Here is a 24,762-nt window from a genome sequence, read left to right on the forward strand (position 1 = left end):
GTGGCAAGGATGACAACGCCCTTCATCCTTTCCTTCCAAGTTGTAGACATTGAATATGAGTTCACTGAGTAATACATCAGTTGTCTACGAAGCTACAAAATGCCAAACCAAGTAATAGAAAGTTCCATATAAAGAAATCAAGTTATTATTATGCTGCACGAGTAGCACATCATTAAGGATACATGTAAGAAAATATATCACATAGTACACAAAACCATTGATAGAAAATATAAGAGTAAGTTATGACGTGGATAAACGTTCACTGCTGTTTGTTGAGAGACCTCTGCATAGCCTATTCAAACATACACACTAATGTGCATTTATATGTAGTTATCTATTGAAAATTCAAACAGTCAACAAAAGACATCATACAAAAGCCCTGGAGAAGTTCCATTGATGATAGTCATAGAAGTTAATGCATCAAACGAGATGATAGTGTAGAATAGAGCTGGAAACTTTACATGAGGGCAGCAAAATATGGACATGGACTACATGTTGTGAGATTACAGTATGTAAAGAGATATATACACATATGCAATCCAGAGGTGACAGTAGCTGGTGATCATTGGTGGGCTAGGCAGTGGTGATAGCACTGTAAGACTGTATGTCTCCCTTTTGGTGATCTTACAGCCAGTCACTGTTTGAATGTCCTTATTTTCTGGTGGTAGAAAGTTTTTAATTTTACCCAGGCGGGTGAAGGAGCAAACGCACAGGGTGGGTGGCGGTTGGTTAGGTTGAGGAGAGCTTGAAGCATAGTGTGCCTGGTCACAAAGATAGATTCAAAATGCCTGGGTAATGCTAAGCTATAGATGCCATTAAACACAAGAAAAAGGAATTTTACTACCATCATGGCCCAAAACCCATGGGAAATTGGTATGGGAAGGTGGGTGATGATCGTGGTAGGTTGAAAAAGGTCTGGGGGCAAAGATTAACACCCTGTTGAGAGGAGCAAAGGAGTAGAGGGAGAGTCTGATGAGGAAGCTGGAGCAGCAATCCAGACTGCTGAGGAAAGGAACTCTAGGCATGCATTTGACCAGTGTGCAGTAGGGTACGCCTCCCGGCTGTAGCAGTGGAGATGATGTAGTGTTGAAGTTGCAGGTCTCTGTCAAAGAGAGCCCTCACATTGCAAGCCTAGGGAGATGGGGTAAGGAAGCCAGCGGGAAAGGGTATAGGACAGGGGAGAAGGGTGTGGCATTTCAGACTGGGATAAAGATTGATTCACTTTTATTTTAAAGGAGTTGTGCATTAGACAATCCGGCACCATCAAGTGAAGCATAGCACACAGGAGTTTAGTGATGAGAGAAGATATCAGCCACTTACTGCTGGCCGAAAATACTAAAGCCCAAAATGCTGAATTTAAAATGCTGCATTTCATTTCACTGCATATATATATGGTTGGTTGGGGATACTAAATGTGGGAGGTATGGGGATGCTGCAGGGGGGGGAGGCTCCCCCACATATATATGCTGCAAAATTGGTTTAAAGAAAAAAACGAATTCAACATTTTGGGCTTCGGAAAAGCCAAAGGAGGAGATGTGATTTTTTTTTGGTGAGAGGAGGCATAGTGTGTGATGAGGAAGTGATCAATGACAGACCCATTCAGAACCTGCCATGAAGCTGGGGGTCATTGAGACATAGAGACAATGTTTTGGTTAAAAGGGACATTATTTGGAAAGATAACAAAAGTAAAGAGAATCAACAGATTGGCGTCTCCTTGGTTGAAACAATCAAAAAAAGTAACTTTCTGGAATCAGTAGTCTCAAAGTTCAGTTCCCTCTGCCCAGCAATCCACAGTGGGTGATGATCACTCACGGATGACATGTTTTGAGTGCTTCCCAATGTCTCATGGGTATCACCTTCTTCTTCTTTACAGAATCTTGAAAGGCCTTAGTCCAGTGGTTGAACACTAATGAAGTGCAAATATTGGTGAGCATTGGCAGGATCCTGAGATTTCTGCCTGGTATTTGGAAGGTTACCTGGGCTCTCAGAGAAAGGGACTTTTATTTATGGCTCCAGGGTTCTCTGACTAGCCCATGAATACCTCTCTGGCTGTCGTCCTCATGCCTCTTTAACACTCCTGTCCCTAGATCTTTGGAATGGAGATTGGTTTATGGGCTCCTCCACAAAGGTGGAAGTGTATGTCTGTAGAGGCCTTGTAAGGTGACTGGTTAACTGCTCAAGTTGGGTATCTTACTACAGGCCTGCTCCTTCCCCCTGTAGTTCTGGATATGATTGCTGCATTTGCACAAGAATACCAAATGTTCAGGCATGGGTGGTTCTGCAGGACTGTTCCTCATAACCGGTTCCCTTAAAGGGCCCATGCTGAAGTGTAGACTCTTGTGACAAGGCCCTGCAAGCTTGTGGGAGAGGGCAGGATAAACCGGGGATCCTCCCCACGCCACATCCTTACTCTGCATCACAAAGTGTTTGGTGATACCGGTCCCCTTTGGTCATACCCACTGCGTCGTTCAAGGCAGGGCACATTGTCACAGATCCCTATCAGAAGACCTTTGGGAGTGGAGATCCCATTGTTTGAAGAAATGGAAAAAGAGCGATTAGCCTGATAGATCACCTGTCAATCATGAACACTGCCCTGAAACCCAAGATGTAAGAGACTGTGAATAAGGAAGGGTGATCAGCTGAGACAAAGGTGGCAGAAAGTTCAAAGGAAATGAGAATGGATGAAAAAAAGCAAGGTGAGCCACAGTGATGGAGTTAGATATATGGATGATGGCTCCACGCAGTGTCTGCTGCAGAACCCAGATTGGAGAGGGTCACTGAGCATATTGGCCATCACCGAGTCATTCAAGCAGTTGAAGATCACGTGGAGGGTGTTGGAAGAAGAGTGTCCTCTATCTTAGATATTTGGGAGGAAAAGTGCTAGTTAATTGTTCAGCTGAGAGAGACGCAACAAAAGAACAAAGAAAATGGTGTTAAGCAAGCACTGCGGGTTCATAGATAGGTCAGGAGAGTGACGAGAAGAGGGGTGTGCAGTAAGTGGACTTGGCTAAGTCCAGAGCAGTAAAGAGGGTCAGGGGTGATTGCTTATAGGAAGCAAGGCTAGAAAAAGAGTGGGGTTTATGCTAGCAATGCAGGGTACAGTGGATGGTTGTTCCGAGAGTGACGGGATATCTTTTTACAGCCACTATTCAGCTGAACATGTTTCCGCTATATGAATGGCTGTGGGTGGGAATGGGGCGGGCTGATAATTTGGAAGTTGCAGGGTACAGTGATAAAGGATTGCATGGTGTGGGGGAAAAATAACAGGGGTATTCCGCATGCATGAAGGAAAGAAAAAAGAGGAATGGTCTAGTGGGTGTCTCCTGTGCCATGATGCCGTTCAATTGCAAAACATGGAGGACACCCCCGTGGAGCGGGAGAGTGGTATCGCCCGGGACCACGAAGCAGCAGAGGGTAGTGGAAGCCCAAGAAAGGGAGCAGTGGGGATGCCAAGTGGAGCGTGAGAAGGGCACTAAAGTGAAATAAAACCAATTACAAGGTGAGTGGGGTGATGGGTGTGGGAAGATTGGCGGTATGTTCATGTTCCCCAGAAAGAAGACCTCCGGAAACGGGACTCTGAACTGTCCTCCTCGGTTGGATGGCTGGGAAGATCCATGATTTAGGGCATGTACAAGAGGGAGTAAATGTGTGAGTGAGGAAATGCTGTTCAAAGGGACATGCTACTGGTAAAGTGAACTCCAGAAATTCCAATTCAATGGGCTCTCAAAGAGTGTGGAATGAGAGCTTGAAGGGAAGTCATCACTTAGTTTAGTCTGGGGGCCATACAGTCCGGTTTCAATTTTTGTCTTGTGATTTTAGTAAGAGAGGTCAGGAGAGTGGGCGATGGACAGAGACAGAGACATGTAGAAGAGATTAGTCAGAGGATGGTGATTTAATAAAGGGGGTAGAAGACTTGATCAAGTAGGGTGGACCATCAGACTGGGTGAGTAGATTATGGAGGGTGACTACAGAATGGTATGAGCGAGAGAGCGAGAGAGAGATAGAGAGAGAGAGAGAGAGAGCGAGACAGAGAGGAGAGAGAGAGAGAGAGAGAGAGAGAAAAAGAGAGAGAGAGAGAGAAGATTCTCTCTGGAGTTTGTAGGTCTTGCTCATGTTGGGAAGGTTGAAGTTCCTTATGAGTGCAACAGGGAGTTCAGCAGACAGAAATTCGTGGAGGATGTCCACATGTCTACATCATGAAATTAGCGGTACAGCGTGCTGGGGCATAATATCAGTACAATACTGAGCCAGGTTGGTGCAACATGTTACGTAGCAATGTGCTTGTGTGCTTGAAAGAGGGTGGAAGCTAGTCAGAGGAGCCAGAGCAAGGGGCAGGTGGGCTGGCTTTGTTCATCATAAGGCCAATATCATCCCCTTGCATAGGTCAGTGCGGAAGGGAAGAAATGCAAGTGGTGTTAGTGTGCAAGTAAGCAGGACTGGTAGTGGCATGGGCAGCAGACATGTTTCAGTCACTGTAAGGTGCTGGTGGTCGGAATAAAGGTGTCAGTAAAAAAGGAGGTTATCTGAAAGACTAGCTTTTCTCCCTAATAATCTACTAGTGAGAACATGCTTGATATTAGGGACCAACGTTATGATTCATTTACCAGGTGCTGTGGAACACTGAACAATTAGCACAATCATACCTGCTACAGTAGCTAGGGAACAGTGCAGAATCAGAGATCACTTACTTCTTTTAGCACAACGGTGTACGAAGCTCCAAAGTCTATAAGGCCAAGATTAATTGTGTAGGTTTGATTGTCGATCTTTCCTTCCAAATTGTTGTAACTAGATGGAAGACACAAGATGTTGGTTAATCTGGCAAATCTTCATATCATCTAACAAAATCTCACTATATTCCTGAAGAGAATGTTAAAGAAAGTGGCACTGTGCTACTGTTAGAATATGCCAGCCCAAATGCCGGCTACTCAAACTCTGAACAGCGCTCCGCTGCTCTCGAGCTAGGTCTGCGCTTTAAACAATAAAATAAAATAAATAAAAATAAGCAACGTTTCTAAGATAATGGTTCCCTCAGGGACCTTCATCTATTCATCTATAGCCGGTCAAGTGGCACTGCGAGTAGAGCGCTCGCTTTGACACCCGTGCAGAGCCTGTTAACGCAGGTTCGAATCCCGGCAGGGCCAAACTCAGCCTTTCATCCTTCCGAGGTCGATAAATGAGCACCACACACCGTGGGTAATAATAAGCAGCGCTCAGATACCTGAGGGTTCGTAGCGCTATATAAAAGCCTAATTATTATTATTATTTTATTTATTATTATTTCTGTTAACATCGAATTACTGGGCATTTGGTTTACTTAATTTATTCAAGGGATGTTGCCTCCTTTCCGTTGCGATACAAAAAGGAAGCCAGTTGTACACAAGTGACACAGCAGGGGTTTTGATATTAAAAATGGAAACACTTAGGAAACTGGTGCCTCAACATACCACACATTTGTGCAGTGCCGCTCATAGTCAAGAGGAATTCTGATTGCGTTTTCCTTTGTGCAGACATATTTACCGCGCGCGCGAAAACAAAGTGCGCGCTCACGGCTTGGGTGGACTGAGAACCAAAAGAGGCGCTGGAAATCATTTTCAAAGTGCCCCATATTACACATTTCCAGCGAGCCCAACCATGTTCCTATGAGAACATATGTAAATAATATAGGTTACCACACAGAAGAGGGCCAGGGGTTCCCCATTGTAAATCCACCATGGTTCAAGGCATGTTCAGACGCTGGTGCCGTAAAGCATCGCTTGCACATGTCTATGCTAAGGACACTTTTGCAGCCAGTTCTGCAGGGAAACATGTATCTTCTTTGTGTTGCACGGGTCGAAACATTTGCTGTAATATCAACCCAGTACTTTTTGGGAAAATTAAAATTCTGGTGGGAAAGCCCCTGGACTGTATGGTTCCAGCAATCCAACCTTTTGCATTGGGTTGTGTGCCTATGTGTTCCTCTCCATCCCACATATGCCAAAGACCCTTTAAATGGGCTAGTGAATGCAGTGCAATGGCAGTGCAGAAGGAAGCAGTACAGGGGTCAAGTCCTAAAAAAAGAAGTGGGGGGACTCCTTAACAAAGACAATTGGATGCGACGTTGCCAGAAATTAGCATATCAAGGTGAATTATGCACAATTCATTGAATTGCTTTGCATAACCACCCAAATTGCACAGGACGAATGCCATTTGCCTTTCATAAAATCAACACGCACAGAAAACCAAGAGAGGATATTTTCTTCTAATAGTGTTTTTGAAAACGTTTAAAGGTGTGCATGTTTTAAACTCCAAGAACCAATACAAATGTTTTCCCTAGAACTTGCAATACCGAAATGGGAGATATCGGTTGTTTGTTATTTTTCATCAGTTTATGTAATGCAGTGGATACGTGTCCGCCCAGAGAACCTAAAGACTGTGTTTCGAGCCCCTAGGTTGGTGTTAATTCGTAAATTCAAAGAAGACACTCAATGTTTCTCATTTTTTCTGTGGGGGGGACTGTGTCCACCCTCTGAAAATAGTGGGTGGACTCCGTCCACCCGCGTGTACTCTCGACTTGAGCCATGAAGCAGTATCATTTCCAACACTGTTGCATGCTTTTGCAGCGTTGTGACTCTATCTTCTTTCCAACAATCCCCTGGACCTGTCCTCTTACTCCACCCTACCATGCCACCCTCAAAATGGGCAAGGATCATGGGCACACCACTCTCTTGGTTGACTTTCATTCCCTATGTCCAGGTGCTCCAAAGAGTTGATGGCATTCTTTCTGCTCAGCTGAATCGACGCCACCCTTTTGCCAGCCTGGCTTTACCCAGTCTAAACCTTTGGTAGCGCTGAGTCCACACTCTTTTGATTGGGGTGGCCAAGTGGGGCACTAACATATGTCGGGGTGGCATGAAGTACTGGCGCACATACACATAATGATCATCATTTAGGATAATGGGGTGGCACCTGGGGTGGTCAATCAGACTCCAGGGATAGCACGTGACACCCCAGGCCACTCCTTGGGCACGCCACCGGCCTTTGGGGCAATCCATTATAGTTTGTGTGCAACCTACGGTAGTGACATAATGTATGGTGACTTTTAGTACCACTTTTTCACAAAACCTACACACCTCTACACGCCTCACACCCCACCTTCAGGAAAAATGTCTCCTAGTACATCCATTAACGGCATGAGGGGCCCCTCCTATAGGGGTCCCCGAATGCTGGGATAAAAAAGCAAAACATTTTGCCTGGTGGTATGTGGACCTTGCGGGTATCTGGGAGGGACACATTTGGACGTATTTATACATGCCTTATGGAAAACTGTGACCCCTTTGTAGTGTGCATATAGGCACTCAAAGGGTTAAAACAAAATATATCTACTTGCCCCTTCAGTTGCTTACACCTCTGTTCCTCTGGTAACGGGAGGTTTGGCCGCAGCACATTCCATCGAAGTAGAATTAGTCAAATGTTTTTATTGTTTTTTCTGCAAATATATGTGGGGGTGGGTTTAGGCCAATAATGTAGGGGTGTTAAGGGCGGACTGCAGGGGTCTCCCCCGCATATATTTGCGGTTAATATCAATCTGTAAAAAAATAAATCAACAGAATCTACTCAGAGAAAACATATTTTCCAAATCCCATAGAACCCCCTCTCCACCCCCTCCCCCGATCATCCCCTCGGTCCTTACACAGCCTTGGTAACAGTGCATAGGAGAGCATTTCATAACTTCCATTCTCTTGACCTGAGCAGAATAGATTACTGTAATGCCTTCCACACATCCCCCAAAAACCTTCTCCTGCACCCTGGGGACCCACTCTGCTATAACGAGAATGACACCCCTGATCCTGCCTGCGCTGATACTCTTTGATTGAAACGCATGCACTGGGCCACCTGTCAGGTTAATGTAGTCACCTTCGGTATACTTCCTTTGACTTCCTATGACCCTTAATATCCCCGTGTCTTCACTGATGAAGAATAATGATTGGGCTATCAGAAGTGTCTATGTCCTTGGTATTCAAGGATGTAGCCCACAAACGGCATTTACTCTTGGAAAACTTGCTGACCAGCTTCTAAAAAATGACCTGAAAACCTACGCTGTGCTATGAGATAACTGCCACGAAAGGGCTCAAAGGACCAACTATGGCACTGAGGGAAATCAGGAGATGCCCAGAGCAGTGTGCACTAAGTAAATAGAAATGTGGACAAGTGAATTTACTTCCGAGGCCCATTTGTGTGTCTGTGCAATGACAGCTTCTCCCATTAGGTGTCTCCTCAGCTCCTCAATTATTCATATTGTTCCTTGCCCTTCTGATGGACAGTCTCGGCAGGATAGCTCAGCGGCAACGTGCTCGCCTTGGAAGCAAGATGACACTGAGCAACACGGGTTAGATTCCCAGGTCCGCGCTTAGAAACCTCTGGGTATTAAGCGCGTTATAAATAACCTATCATATCATATCATATCATATTAAATTTAGAAGGGATCCAAATCCCCCTACTTCCTTGATAGCCGACTGGTACATGCACCACTCATCAAAAAGCCAGGTGGCATTCCAATCGAGCATGCCACTTCCTTTAGAAACATGGCCCTCCTAATAAACTGCAGGACATCACAAATAGCCAATCTTAGGACCAACAGTTTATTGGGGTACACCCCCAAGAAGATGTACATAAATGTTATCAACTGCAAGGTCAGCGACGCCACAGAATCACCTTGCAGAATTGCAGAGCAAGGTAAGTGCTTCCACCAGGATGTGGCTACAAACACAAGGAGAGGTGGTGGCATGTGTTACCACAGATCCCGGGGCCGGATTACCTATGCACCCCCTTACTCTGTCATGTCAGCAGCAGTGCTCCCCATCCTCAATGGAATATGTTTGTTTGTTTCCAAGGCTGGAAGCCCTCAATCAACAGCTAGATGGTGGTTCAACACGGACAATTTAAAATGGGGTATGGATCTGGAAATACCATCCCAGTGGTGTCGTTATTACCACTCATGCAAGATTAACAGGTTGAAGAGCTCATCATAAAAAATGTAAAAATGACAAAATTAAATTCCTTCTCCTCACCAACAACACCGACCACCCAAACATACAGACCTGGCTATCAACGATGAACTCTGAGAGCTTCAAAACTAAGCTCACCTCCTGCACCAAGTCCCTTGGGTTCCACATCAACAAACACCTCTCCTTCAAGACACTTTGAGCTAAGAAAACTCAGACAGCTTGGTATCAGCTCTCCCTCCTGCGGAAAGTCAAGACCTACCTCCCCCTAGACAGCTTTAGATCCACCGTTCAAGCACAGGTTCTATCCCACCTGGATGGGGCAATGCCCTCCTCAAAGATCTCCCATCGTTCTTCTTTGTGCCCCTGGGAAGTGTCCTACATGCGGCCACACGCCTCTTCACAGGTCATCGCACATATGACTACATCACTCCAGCTCTCATCGATCTTCACTGGCTCCCACTGTATGCACAAATCACCTTCAAGTCTTGATGCATCATCTATAAGGCAGTCGCCCTCAAGTCACCCAGCTACCTCGCAGAGAAACTCAGCATCTCTGGCAGACAACGCATCACCAGGAGCCAGGACACGTGCAGACTTGAAATCCACTGCTGCAAAAATGACCAGAAAATAAGCTTTCTCTGCCTACGCCCCAAGACTATGGCACCTCATCCCCGTCAGAATCAGACTCGCTCCCACGCACCTACAATTCAGAAAAGAACTCACAACCGATCTTTTCAAGGAATCTTTCCTCCTCAACACCTAGGCAATCACAACATCCCTCCTGCAACCTGACTTGCTAGATGACGCCCACCTGTCTCCTCCCCGCCACCCGGCAAAGCTGTAACCCTCCTCTATGCCCCTCTGTATCCTACCCCGCCATATATCTGTTCTGTTACCTCTGAAAACCGCTCTGTTATGCATCTGTACTGTTGTATACCTCTGTAAAGTGCTTCATTATGTATCTGCATTGGATACCTGTGTAAAGCGCTCCATTGCTTCTCAAATCTAGGATTGGTTCAATAAATACAATAATAATAATAATAATAATAATAATAATAATAATAATAATAAAAGAGTGCTAATAAGCACAGACCATTAGTTGACAAGGACATACCCCAACAAATAGGAAAAGAACAAATTCACTCCACTGAAACATTGTTTGACATCAGTAAGGAAACTAGCGCGAGCAGGCAGGCTGTACAGATAGCCTAAAGCATTAGTAATATTAGTAATATGCTTATTTAACTGGTAATGGAGGGTATCTAATATAGATCTAAGTCAAAACCTATCATGCCTGCATTCATATTTGGGCTTTTCATTGTTTCAAAAATATAGAGAAGGACTACGTGATGTATTAGACTCTCCCAGGGCTGCTGACGAGAGATCACTGAATTAGATTATTAGGGATGGATGATAAATGACATATCACTAAAATGCTTCAGGAAGAAATTGGCAATATTTCATTTGGCTAAAGTGCCAGGCTATTATTGAAGTCTATGCAAAAAGGACGAGTATACTCGTCCTTGGCACTTAAGGTTTTAAAACAAAACAAATTAAAACAAAAGGTTGATGGCTGGAAGGTTTTGAATTAATCTGAACCTCTGGCATGGCTCTGGGCAACCCTCCAGACCATCGTTCTTCACCTGCCAAGCCATTACCGAAGGGGAAGACCATATGCAATACATGCTGGACTGCCCCTTTTGGGGTGGGACCAAGCCTGATTTGCATATGGGTTTTCCACTTTTGTAATGGCTTGGAAGGCAAAGAACAATAGTCAGGAGGGATTCCCAGAGCAATGCCAGAGGTTAAGATTAATTATAAACCTTCCAGAGATCAACCTTTTGTTTTAATGGAGGGAGAAACCTCCATGCTCAGAGATATGAGCTTTGGAACACTCTACAGGATTTAAGACAGAAAAGTTGTCTACTAGAAATTCAGGAGAGGTTTGCAAACTTGCTTTCTTCCTAAAATGACGGCTAGATGCCTAAGAATTATATCACCACCTTTTCTTGTTGGTCGCTAGATCAAGGTTTTCCCACCTTTCCTGTACTTCCTTCTATGGAGGATCAACTTTACTCATTCCCATCATTAGATTTCTCGATTGCTCTTCAAGGTTAGAGCCACCCTCTTTATTCCTTATTGAATGTCGGTTGTTTTTTATCACCTTTTTTATCTCACCCCTTACCATCCATGAAGGTCCCCCTTCACAGACTCCCTCCTAAATCCCTTCAGTTATTTCCCCAAACACCTCTGTCAGGTTTGGGGGAGCTCGCCAGGAGTCGTACATCTTGTTCTTCTTCGTAAAATACAACCTTTATTTTCTTGTTGGCAATACCAGGCAGCCGCTCGATCACATCACCACATGTAATGAACGTTAGATCCTTCTGAGCTTTCAAATTCCATCCGCAAAGCACAATGAGGTGGATGAATAGAACCATGAGGCGCTTTAAATGAAATCAAATAAATGCATGCATGTATGCCACCCAAATAGCATGAACCTAGCTGCAATGTATTGGGGTGAAGACCTTCGACGAACCTCTGCGGTGCACATTATATACAAATTCTCCAAACCCATTCCTCAGTAGCAGAAGTAAGACATGATACGGAAACATAAATACATAACCTTAACATGCAGGATCAATTCAACCTCAGAACCACAAATACTTGGAGCAAAGTGAAATACTTACTTCCCCCTATCCAACATGGTGTAATTAGAAACTCCATAATTTGCTGGTGCATCGACAGTCTTGCCATGCAGCTGAATGGATACACTTCTGATTCCAGCATTAAGAAATCTGCAAAGAAAACACATAAGAAGAGATCAGGGGTCTGTGTGTGGGGGGGGGGGGGGTGCGCTGGCTTTCGCAGAAAGACAGGCAGATACTCAGGAGTTGCCAGACTTGGCGGCTGGATTACTGGGCGGGAAGAGCACTTGTGGGGGATCAATGATAATCTTGACATGTAAAACGGGGCTAAAATAGCAATTATAGCGTTACTCACCTGTTTTGTAGAGAGTGATATAATCAACCTCTTCGTTGAATTAATGAAAATGCCTAACGTTTAGTGCTTCCCATGTCACTCTTTGCACCCTAAATAGTTAGCAGCAAGTTCTTAAAAACGAGTGTAAATGGAAAAATCACAGAGGAGGTGTGTTTTTCATCTGCATACGTTTCAGAAATGCGTACATCTCCAAGGTGGACGGCGGTTTCCAGTGCAGCCGGGCAACGGTGCAACACATGCCGTGGACGTCCTCCTTGCATATGGTAGTGTCGGGTGCGCATTCCACAGCGTGAAATGTAAAAACGCATTTCTATCCCTGTTTGAAGAAAGAAATGAAAACGCGATAGCAGTAGTTCAAACCAGTGCTATCACTCTTGAATCAAATACATGGCAGAGCACTGGGCATCGCCCTGTTCCAAACGGACACAGGGAAAGGTCATTGTGTTCTGTGTATTTCAATGCACAATAGTGCATTTCATCACATGTGACAGCAAATGCTCGAAAATCGGGTCCTTAGAGTTAGATGATCCTAAAAACACAGACATATCGTAGGGAGAACACCAGCTTGCCTTTCCTTATCCGGTCAACTGACTCATCTACTACCGAGGCGCAGTCATTTACATTCCTACACATGACGCTTCCTTGCTCTCACTGAGGTGGTTATTTACTAATCTTTCCATCCCTGCTGCTAGCCAAATGTACTGATCTTATTCACGAAAGAATGTATCTAGCTAACTTTCCTTAAAAGCAGTGGTCGAAGTGTACGAAAAGAAGTAGTGGAACTATGTTGCCTGCTGGCCTGCACCCACTCCCCGCAAACCCCATCACCACGACCCCTCCCATGCGCAATGCACACCCCCAAACACTTGCACCTGCTGTTTAAGGGAGCCTTCAGTGCAGTGCACTGAAAGTGCAAGTTTCAACTTCTTCCTACACATTTATTTTAAAACAAAACCATTCCAGAGCAGTTTCTTTTTTTTTAAATAAAAGCATAGGAGCTGTAAAAGGTAATTTAAAAAAGTAGAGGAGCACCGCTCCCGACAGCTCCCGCTCACTTCGACCACTGCTTAAAAGGCTTTGGTTTCATGTATATGAAACCTCATGGAGCATAATCGGGCACCTTGTCAAACCGAAGCTGTGGTCAGCTGAATTCCAAAGGCTGTCTACACTCAACATCATATCCCTGCCCCATAGTCAGTTTCACTAAGGGAAAAAATGAACTATTCCCATATAGGGTAAACAGTCCCTAGTAGTCTGCAATGCCCTCTTCATCATCTGCAGAACTCCTTTTTGAGCCCAACAGGTTCATTAGCTTGAAAACATCATCTGATTAAAAAACATCTGTCTGGGATCCCATCAAAACCTCTTCCATGGGTGTTGTGTATTTCTTGAAATAAAATAAATAAAAGGATCTATTCATGGAAGGATGTTCAGCTTCTTCTTAGAGCACCCCTCCATGTGTCCCGTTAAAAATGCATGTAAAGTCGCCCAACATATTTCCTCACGGCTAATGTTTCAAATGGCCAGTGAGTGTAACACAAGCGGTTACCCTGCAAATGGCAACCATGGGAATAAACCACTTAGGAAGCCTCTGTTTGCCTATAAGCGGCCCCCTAACATATGGGATCAGGTTGCTCAAGCTGCAGCGTAGCCTGCATGAACATCAAGACAGGGCACAGCATTGAATCTTACGGGAGCACAAGGTCATGCGTTTTGCGGCAACTGATCTTTCTGCTACTTGATGAGAAGAGCATCTTCAATAGACATTTGTTGGCAGATTAATCAAATTCAGAAATCGCTGACAAATTGTATAAATATATACATATATATCTATACATAGATATATATATTATATTACATGTCCTCCGGTAGCGGCCCTGTAGTTATGGTTAAGTTGCTCAACCCATCGGAAGAGCACCTTTTGGGTGACTTATAACTTTGCCCCCCTGAACAAATACTCACAAAACTATGCAAGAAATGTATATGGCCCTATCAAATTGATCCTGCAGAGTTTGGTGAGGTTTCATCAAGGGGGGCAAAGTTATAGAGGGGTCCCAAAATGGGTGTTTTTTCCCCATAGACGCAATGGAAAAAAATGTGCTCACATTGACAGCCCAAAGCGCTGGATGGCAGGAGCGGCGTAAATTGGGTGTAAATCCAACCCAGTGTTTTTTTTTAAAAAAAGACCAAAAATCAGGTAAAACAAAATTTGTGATATATGGGTTTGTTTCGTGTACTTCCCTTATCGGTCCACCTCCCGATTGGCACAATGGCTGATGTGATGTCCGCAGACATCGGATGCACCAGCTGATTGGATGGCGAAAAGCGTGAGGTGCATCATATTTTTGGAAACGCCCACCATGTTGGATTCGCGGACTGCGCCCGTAGTTCGCGAACATCGCAGTAAAAACATATTAAAAAACACAACATTGCACTTGCCAAACTAATAAAACAATCTCTGGAGATGTGAGGGGTGATGAGGATGGGATGTGATATGGCTTTAAAAAGCCAAAAATCAGCCTTTTTTGTTCTCCAATGTCCGCAAACAGTACGGGGAAGTCCTGAGATGTTGGCGAACATCTGAAATGTTCGGGGGGCGTCCATGAATATTCCTGCATTACTGGGTCGGTGAAAATCTGTTTTTGGATGCCTTATAACTTTGGCACCACTCAATGAAACTGCATGAAATTTTGGACTTTCATTCTAGGCCTGACTGATGTTTCTGCATAGTGTGGTGCTGTTTTGTCAAGAGGGAACAAAATTAGAGGGGGGGTCCCAAAATATTCTAAAGGCTTTATACGTTTATACGTTTATACGTGCTGCCATTTGACAAATCTGCACAAAGTTTAGAAAAAAGATTGTAGACCTAGATATTAATGTTTTTGCAAGGTTTGTGGGGATTTTGTCAAGCGGGGGCAAAATTAGGGGGGGGTCTCAACATTTTTAGATGGCTTATAACTTTGTTGCTGTTTGATGAATGTGGACAAAGGTTTTCAGAAAGATTATAAACCCAACCCTGAATGTTTGTGCAAAGTATGAATGGATTTTATCAAGTGGGTGCCTAAATTATATGACTATTGTATTTACATACATTTTGACAGTTGAAAAAATAAAACATGGGCGGATTTGCAGCAAACTCATGTAAGGAGAATTGGCAAGGACCTCATAGCACTGAGTATGTTCTTCGTGTGGGTTGGTGTGTGTCTGATCAGGGGCTTGGTGGCATGTGTGTTCTTGTCCGTTAGCTATGTCATCATGTCATCTCTAACGATGGCGATATTGGTGGGTGACGTCTAATCGAGTTGGTCCATATGGTCGGCTCCACCTGAGGTCCCACCACGTGCTTTGGATGGCACGCAGCTAGCCTGGTGGTGCGGGGCGTGGCCACGGTGAATCTTGATGTCCGGGGCAGCAGTCAGAGGGCTGAACTCATCCCGCGGTGGGTGCTTAGGTCGTGACGCCATAGGCCATGGTCTGGACCGGAATCGGGGGAAAGGATTGTCCCATTTTCCCTCTTCAAAAGCATGGTTTTGCAAATGTATCCGTGATTTATTTTTTGAAAAGTGTCATAATGTAGGTACAAAAAATAGTGAAATACCTTTGGTGACTGAGGTATAGTCTGTGGCCATGCCCTGGACATTCTGGCTACTGGCCATGACCACGAGTGACCAGCAATGGAGTTAATATGGGCATAGCCACCAGGGTAAAGGTTTTCGAAAATTGGGATAGGTTTGAATTGGAAAACAATCGGCTTGTGGATACAGGTTGAAGTGCTGGGTGGGATTGCAGCAATATGCACAAGGAATGTCAGCAAGAACTTGAAAGCATGTTTTGCAAATATGTCCTGTGTTTTATTTTTTTCAAAAGTTTAAAATGTAAGTACACAATACAGTGATATAACATTGGTGTCTGGGCAAAGGGCCTGGCCGTAAGCAAGAAGAAATGTGTACTGTAATATGGTAATTGGGGCATACGCATGGCCTAAGCACTAGGTTTGAATGGGAAAAAATATTCTGCTTCCGGTTACAGCCTGAAGTGGTGGACTAAATTACAACAAACATACCCAACAAGGATTAGCAAGGACCTGAAAGCATGTTTTATTTTTGAAAAGTGTAAGAATGTAAGTAGAAAAACGATTGATACACATTTGGTGTGTGGGTAGTGGGCCTGGCCCTCGGCAAATGCAAATATGTACTCTGATTTGCTTATTGGGGAATGCGGCATGGCCGAAGCCTTTTCACATTTCCCGTTTTTTGTCTTCTTATGGCCATATCTCATCTGCATCACTCCTCACCTCCCTAGAGATTGTTTGATAAGTTTGACAAGTGCAATGTTGTGTTTTTTTATATGTTTTTACTGCGATGTCCACGGACCACCGGTGGATGTCCGCTAATCCAACATGGCGGCTGTTTCCAAATATCTGACACACTTCAAGCTTTTCACCATCCAATCAGTGGGCGTGTCCGATGTCTGCGGACATCACGTCTCCCCCTTGACGAAACCTCAACAAACTGGCCGAAATAATTCAGACCGGGCCATATAATATTTTTGCAAAGTTTTGTAAGGATACATCCAGCGGGAAGTGCAGTTATAAGACACCCAAAAAGTGCTGTTCCTATAAGTTGAGGCAACTTAACCATAACTACGCGCCCACTACCTCAGGAGGCCATGTAATACATATACATATATATATATATATATATATATATATATATATATATATATATATATATATATATATGATTGTTTGCCTAGGCACAAACAAATACATAGGGTTCTCCGGATGTCCAAATAATGATGACTCCCATTGTAACACTTTCTTCAAGAAAACATGATTCTAGTGACTAAAAGTGGACAGTTCTTGAAAAGATAAACCTTAGGATCCTTTTACCAGACGCTAATATATAATTAGATGTGTTCACCTGTAACCAAAAACGGCCTGAGCCGCCTAAAATCCAACATTTCGGGCTCTAGCATAGGAGCTGTGCCAGGGGATAATGAGAAAGCTGTTTATGGATCCCGTTATCGCAGTATATGTAATTAACCATTTACCTCTCTGAGTGCTTTTTTATTATTGCATTTCTGCATATTGTAAACGGTGTGACATGAGGTCAATGTGTTAATAAAGCAGTCCTTGGTTTATAAAGAATCAAAGAATCTAATATTGCCTTTGTTTTCCTCTAAACCCGTTGTGTTTTATATTTTACATGCATAACTTGTTCTAGAAAATTGACTTCTTTTGCTGGTATTGGGAGGAGAATTGTAGGAATGTCTTCCTTATTCATGAATTCACACATTTAATTACAGGAAATGGTAAATCATATGTGAAATGGTGTCCTCTTCATCCACTTCAGACTGGACGTGGTGTATCAAATGCTATTCATTTTATTGTATTATTGTTTCGTAATTCACTGTTTTACACCACGATTGTTTCCAAGCACCATTACTATCAAATGCCATTCTCACTAATGGATATAACCACCAAGTGTTTGAGGGTTTACTCTCACAAGCCCCCCCCCTCCTAAAAGCTTCCTGGTTTCTGATGCATATCACCATGAATCACAACAAATGCACAAGGGAAACACAGTCCTTCCCCTAGAGGATCACTAATGGATATAACCACCAAGGGTTTGAGGGTTTACCCTCACAAACCCCCTTCCTAAAAGCTTCCTGGTTTCTGATGCATATCACCATGAATCACAACAAACGCACAAGGGAAACACAGTCCTTCCCCTAGAGGATCACTAATGGATATAACCACCAAGCGTTTGAGGGTTTACCCTCACAAACCCCCTTCCTAAAAGCTTCCTGGTTTCTGATGCATATCACCATGAATCACAACAAACGCACAAGGGAAACACAGTCCTTCCCCTAGAGGATCACTAATGGATATAACCACCAAGGGTTTGAGGGTTTACCCTCACAAGCCCCTCTCCTAAAAGCTTCCTGGTTTCTGATGCATATCACCATGAACCACAACAAATGCACAAGGCAAACCCAATCCTTCCCCTAGAGGATCACCTGGGAACATTACAATCATAAAAAGAAAAGTGAGTCCGCATAGAAACAATGACAACAAGTCACAAAACGCCACCAGAGCCTTGCAGAAGCAATCTGCTGCTCGGAACCCGCACATCAAGGAACAAGGTACGTGAACAGAAGAAACGGAAGTGGTTAACCAAGATGCCCTGAGAACGACGTGTGAGTCTGGGACCCGCACCCAAGCAACAGTCAGAAAATAAGTGGGTCCAGGGCTCCGAGAATTACAGAAGCTAATAGAAAAGAGACACAAGATTGGCAGGACAGTGGATCAAAGTCTGGTTAAACTATTGTGTGAGTCTGGGACCCACACCCAAGCAAATATAAGTGAATAAGAGGGTCTGAGACCCTAAGAGCCGAAAAGAAAGAACAGAAAGAGCCAGAAGCTTGGCATGAGATTCAACCAAGCTGTCATGATTCAAAACTGTGGACCTGCACCCATATGAAAGCGAGAGAATGAGAGGGTCTGGGAGCCCAAGCACAACAGAGATAGAATCTTATGCTTGGCAGGAGAGTAAACCAATTCGTCATGATTCAAGACTGCAAGTCTGGGACCCGCACCCATAAGAAAGCAAGAGAATGAGAGGGTCTGGGAGCCCAAGCACAACAGAGATAGAATCGTATGCTTGACAGGAGAGTAAACCAATTTGTCATGATTCAAGACTGCAAGTCTGGGACCCACACCCATATGAAAGCAAGTGAATAAGAGGGTCTGGGACCCCGAGAGCTATGCAGATAAAAAGAGAAGGTTTACATATTTGACAGGAGAGTACACCAAGGTGGCACACTACTGCATGACGAGTCCAGGACTTGCACACTTATGAGAGTCAAAGGCTAACTTGAACTTAATCTGAGAGAATAAATAAAACCCGTGAACAGGAAAAACTTAGCCTGGCATGTGGAACTTTTGTTTGTGCTGTTGTGAACGTTCAAGAAAACCACATAATAAAGAGATGACCTCTTAGTTAAGTGGAAGACGGCAGACTCCAAGGGAAAGGAGGCATTCCCTGTATATTGCAACATTGTTTCTTCTAGAGAGAACATTCGCTTATTTCTTAAGACCATCAGCGACATTTGGAACTTTTCGTTGCCAAAGAACATCGGACACTATTTCCTCAGTTGAGATAATATCCTTTTACATTAGATTCAGGTAAAGAGTATTAGGGTCTGTAATTGTTGTTTTTTTTTTTACATCACCGTGACTATTTGTTTGACGTCTGACATTTTCATTAGTTTTCTTTGAGGCAGGGTTACCCCTCTTAACTTTAGAAATAGAAAGGCATTTTACCAAACTTCTTTTTATGTTGAATAAAGGTTTATGACTCAAAATATGTCCAAGCTTTACTTCTGCTCCCCTACTATGCACACATGCACGTTGTTTTAGCATTCACTGTAGTCAACGATTCCTCATTAATTCTTGCACACCTGCTCCATAAACATATTAGCATTTAACCTGAGCATATTCACAAACACATGTATTCACAAACATTAATACAAGCCACAGAGCATACAGGCATTTCACAAGCGCATGTTTAACACATACACACAGCAAGACATATTTACTTGAGCTCAGACATATGTGGAATTGGTCTGAGCAACATCCAGTTCTAGCAGCAATAACATGCACTATCATGGGGCTCACTACCTCCTCTTTTCACGCCTACATCAATCCGGTTTGGCCAAACCTGTGACACACACATAAACAATTATGTGAGTGGTTTGTCTTGTGTGTTCCATGTTTGTCAGTTGGGATAGTGAGCTGTCTTCCCTCAAGTGCGGATGCCTGGTATCTCTGTCCCCAACTTACCTGCCTGTACCTGCCACCTGAAGATCCTACATCACCAACAAAGAACACTTCCCTATATCACAGTCTACTGGACATCCTTGGACACCAGAACATTTATATACAGCACAGTTGCACTGTATTGGTTGCCTGGCAACAACTGTGAAGTGGTACAATTATGCCTGCCGATTGACTACAGGGTTCTCTATGGATCTGAACTGCGGGGTGATTTTGGAGCAGGAAATTAAACTTCACTTAATGACATGAGTTTAATAACTAACACAGAACGCATTGGAGATGTGCATGTGCCGTGACCAGCTATATTATTAAAACCGTTCGGAGCTTGAGCAGAGGTAGAGCAGTCTTTGAAGTCCACACTGCCTCTGTGCTCCAGTTTGTCTAATGTTGCTGCCGATTTGTGGGAGGACCCATAAGTTCTACTTGAGACCGCGAAGCAGTCGCAGAGCTTGAGCAGAGGTAGAGCAGTCTTTGCAGTCCTTGTCAGGACTGAAAGGCTGCTAACATAATGGACCCGGACTGTCTACTTTTGCTGCTGATTTGTGGGAGGACCCATACATTCTACCTGAGACCGCGGAGCGGTCGCGGAGCTTGAGCAGAGGTAGAGCAGTCTTTGCTGTCCACCCTGCCTCTGTGCTGCAGTCTGTCTACTGTTGCTGCCGATTTGTGGGAGGACCCATAAATTCTACCTGAGACCGCGGAGCGGTAGCGGAGCTTGAGCAGAGGTAGAACAGTCTTTGCAGTCCACCCTGCCTCTGTGCTTCAGTCTGTCTACTGTTGCTGCCGATTTGTGGGAGGACCCATAAGTTGTACTTCAGACCGCGAAGCGGTCGCAGAGCTTGAGCAGAGGTAGAGCAGTCTTTGCAGTCCTTGTCAGGACTGAAAGGCTGCTAGCATAATGGACCCGGACGTCCAACAAACATCATTACAATACTCGCCCGCAAAACCGATGAATGAGACAGAAGACGCTGAGAAAAGACGTCTAAGGAGTTCACGGACAACACACTTAATTTGCGAGCCAGCACCCCCCAGGAAAACTGCCATATCACGCATCCTGGCAGCTCCAACAAACTTTCGTATGGTGCTAGCCCATCAAGATACACTTAGCGCATCGGACGGGCAACACTGCCCGCTAAATTGCCAGCGAATGCCGGGAAAAATGTAAGGGAGGACGCACAATCAGAAGCACCCCCAGCATTAAATTAGCCAGCCCGGCCAAAAATGATGGAGAAACATGCAAAGAGCAACTTACAATTGCAAAAAGTGAAGCTCCGGGACTGGGAGCAAACCGACATAACGGCCGCCACAGCCTCACAAAATCAGCTCTGTGCTGAAAGCGACCCAGTGCAGCCGGTCAAAGGACGGACTGCGAGGACAACCGCTCCCGCAGGCTCAGCTGGCGAACGTGAGGCCTGAGGCACAACACAAAATACTAATCCAATCACAGGAGGAACAGAAGGAGGATTAGAAACAACCAAAGCCTCGCCTACCTTGGTTGAGCAGACAGAGTGCTCCACAGCAAACGAGGCAAGACACTGCGGTGAGTCGCTGGAGCCAAGCCAGCAGGAGGAACTCCCTGGGCCGCCGGAAGGCCCTTGCAAAATGGAGCTTGGGTTGAGGTCACTCCCCCAGGTCTTGCTGGGACTACAATGTGCACAAGCTCCAGCCAGGCTCCTCACGCCCGTGGCGGTCGATGTGCAGGTGCACGCAGCCCAAAACGATGTAATGCCAGCGCTTCCGAAAAGCTGTCTCCAGCCCATAGATCAGCACGGCGTTCATTCTCCCCCTGCATCGGAAAAGTGCACGGACGTAAGAATGCCCCAAGGGGAGCCTGAAAAGCTGCTCAAAACACACGCTATTGTCACAGCTCGTGCCACAGAAAATACATCACTGGGTGAAAACTCGAAATGCACGTGTGTTGGGAAAAAAAAACCTGGGTAGTAAACAACTACCATTACAAAAGAATAAAAGAGCGACTAATCCCACAGCACGGAATCAAAGAGCGCCTCAATCAAACATTCCTTCAGAAAAAACAAAAAACAAGCCCCAGGGACAATTAAAAACAAAAAAAGACAAACCTGACTCAACAAATTAATCTTTATTAAAAACAACATTCTGCAATTCCTTAAAGGACTTATTCTCTAGACAGGGGAATAGAAAACATGACGTTCTTGCAGATTTGACAGATGATGAGATCCTGGAAGTGTTAAAGGATCCCCCGCCACCCCCTAAATCTCGCAAAACAGCGGCTAAAACCTGCGAAAACACAAATCAGCTAAATAATAATTCTTTCGGGCCAATCCTACCTTCGCAGCCCAATTAAAAGATCCCCCACAAAGGTCCCCACTAAATGAGAATCGAAAACCGGACCAAAAGGTGGCCCCAAACATAAACACCCAAAAACCAATAGTAAATGCTGAAGATGTTCTGCCTTCTGGTGAAACCACGCTGCCGCCCGACGACGTATCACCAGCTTCATCAGATGATCCATCAGAAGCCCAAAAAAAGGAGACTTTACCTAACATTCTCTCCCCCACCCCCAGAGTGGAGCAGCATAAAGGCGACGATTTAACCCACATACCTCCTTGTTCTGAGGCTGATACCAACAAACCCAAGGTCCACGAGAAGGGTCCTCTCATCTCAGTCACACAGGGAAAAACGATCTTTACAAAACCAGTCACTCGACTGACCAATATATGAGTCTGTTCAAATCACATCCACCAGAAACCATCGCCAAAGTGAATCACCACCTAAAGAAACTCCAGCAAAAAACCTGACATGCTGTCAATAACGTCGGCTGTCACAATTGCCCTAGCGCCTTTTGGGAAACTGTATGAGGCCCTAAATGACACGCTAAAAGACCACACGACCCTTTTTGCACTGATGCACACCAAACTGATCTACTTGGAAGGCTTTATCACCACCAAAGAAAGAGAGCCTAAGGAAAGAGACATCTCATCAGCATCAATAGACAATTGCTGTGCAAAGCAAGTGCACCCCCCCCGCTGGTCCAGCAATCAACAGTCAAATATGGCAACAAAAACAGACCCACCACCCCGTCCTCCACACTACAGATTTGCAAGTAGTCAACAAGATCTCCAAAATATAACAAGCCAACCTGAAGGTTTAAAACTTGCTTTTGCCTGTAAAACAAAACAAGCAGATCGAACATGCATCGTTATTGGATCACCAATAAAAGCTAATTCACTCCAGATAGTTCTATCTTGAAATCTTGAAACAAATAACTGAAAAAATTGACCCGGTCGGGAGCACACAAAACCAGACCATCGCTCCAGAGAGGAAGCAAAACAATAACTCGACACCTCCAAACCAACAAAGACAGAACACTCAAACATCTCAAAGGCCCCCACAACCTCATGTACAGAAATCCCCAAGAACAGTGGAGGATTTCATGGTAGATAAAAAATCCATGAACATTACCCTGCATCTTACGCCTGAAAGAGGGGTGAGCAAGAAAGCATCTGAAAACGAGCCAGAATTATCCCGGACAATTGGAAGAAAACCGGCACCCAAAAAACGCAGACGAAATAGGTCACATACGCCTCAACCACACCAATGGGAGAGCTCAAGAACCCCAAGAGGACCAGTTTGCACCAAAAGACAAGAAACAGGCTCATCCTCTCAGGAGCCTTGATCGGAGACAAGATTAAGAACCAGAACTGTGGATAGAAGGAACAGCTATTCCAACCATTCACCGGGAAGAAATCCCCCAGCAAGGGACGAGGAGCCTAAATTGACAGGCTGCAAAAACTTGCAACATTCTCCTCCCTGTCGTCAAAGGACCTCGACCTGGACTAGCAAAAAATCAGACCCTCAACCGCGAACGAAAAAGCTGGTATCAACAAAAATCTTTAAGTTTGAATACATTCCAAAAAATTCAGAAGTGCTAACATTAAATCGAGGAACAGTCATGAAGATCCTAAAAAACATCAGGGACCTCAAACATCTAAGATCAGACGACATCACCCTTGTGGAGCCATATCACAAAGCTCAGAAAGCGAAAGCTTACTTACATATAAAAGAGGCTATAATAGCTGCACCGTCTAAGGAGGGCCTGGATGACCTACTCCAAAGAGAATATCTCCTAACAGAGCTCCAACCAAAAACATCCATCAGCAAACCGCACAAAAAGCAGCGAGACCACACAGGGTACATTACAGGTCTAAAACAGAACCACTGGTCAGGCAGCAAAGTACAAAAACTAAACAAAAACGATCCCCCAAGCTCCCAAGATGAAAAGCATGGAAGTAGGAGCCCAGACAAACACTGTACAGAGCCAATCCAAAGGTACAGACAACAACCCAGAGAAGGACCAAATCAGTTAAATGACAACAAACGCGTGAAAGAAACAGAAACGAAAAGATTGCCTGAAAAAATAATAAAAACACAGCAAAAAGTTCTATCATTTGCCCCAATCAAAAATCAACACGATCAACAGTAAACAAATAGCAACTAGCGACGAGACAAGACAAGAAGAAAAATCTGAGGAGCACAGCGGGAACCAAACTAACAGTAACAACATTAAAAATGGCATTGTGGAACACCCGTGGCTATAAGCACTTGACGAAAACAGGTGGAACCAACTTGGGAGATTTCGACATTTTAGCTCTCCAGGAGACCTCGCTGACAACTACACCATCAATGGACGGATTCGCAATAGAAGCATCACCTGCGACAAGGGGGCAGATAGGCCGCCCATCTGCAGGTCTCCTGATTGCAGTTCGCTCCGGTAGCGGGCTGTCTATCCAAAAACAGCTGTCCTCCTCACAAAGCCACTTATCAGTTCTGGTGAAATGGGACCGACATGAATCAAAGATGGGGAAAATCCAGGAAACTTTAATCATCATAATACGGCATACTAGAACCCAAACTCTATCACGGATTACAGATTTGTAAGGACAATAGAATCAGAAATTG

General features: G+C 44.5%; 1 protein-coding gene across 1 annotated transcript in view; it reads right to left on the bottom strand.

Moving 5' to 3' along the window:
• The window catches only part of SLC15A2 (solute carrier family 15 member 2), a 384,163-nt gene that overhangs the window by 35,533 nt on the left and 323,868 nt on the right, over window positions 1–24,762 (bottom strand). Inside the window, exons 19-20 of the mRNA XM_069616692.1 lie at window positions 11,672–11,779; window positions 4,689–4,785 (exon numbers count right to left, since the gene is read on the bottom strand). Coding sequence (XP_069472793.1) covers window positions 4,689–4,785; window positions 11,672–11,779 — 205 coding nt within the window. The remainder of the gene's footprint in view (window positions 1–4,688; window positions 4,786–11,671; window positions 11,780–24,762) is intronic.

The sequence above is a fragment of the Ambystoma mexicanum genome, chromosome 9 (assembly GCF_040938575.1).
Source record: "Ambystoma mexicanum isolate Mex_15411 chromosome 9, UKY_AmexF1_1, whole genome shotgun sequence".
Lineage (NCBI taxonomy): Eukaryota > Metazoa > Chordata > Amphibia > Caudata > Ambystomatidae > Ambystoma > Ambystoma mexicanum.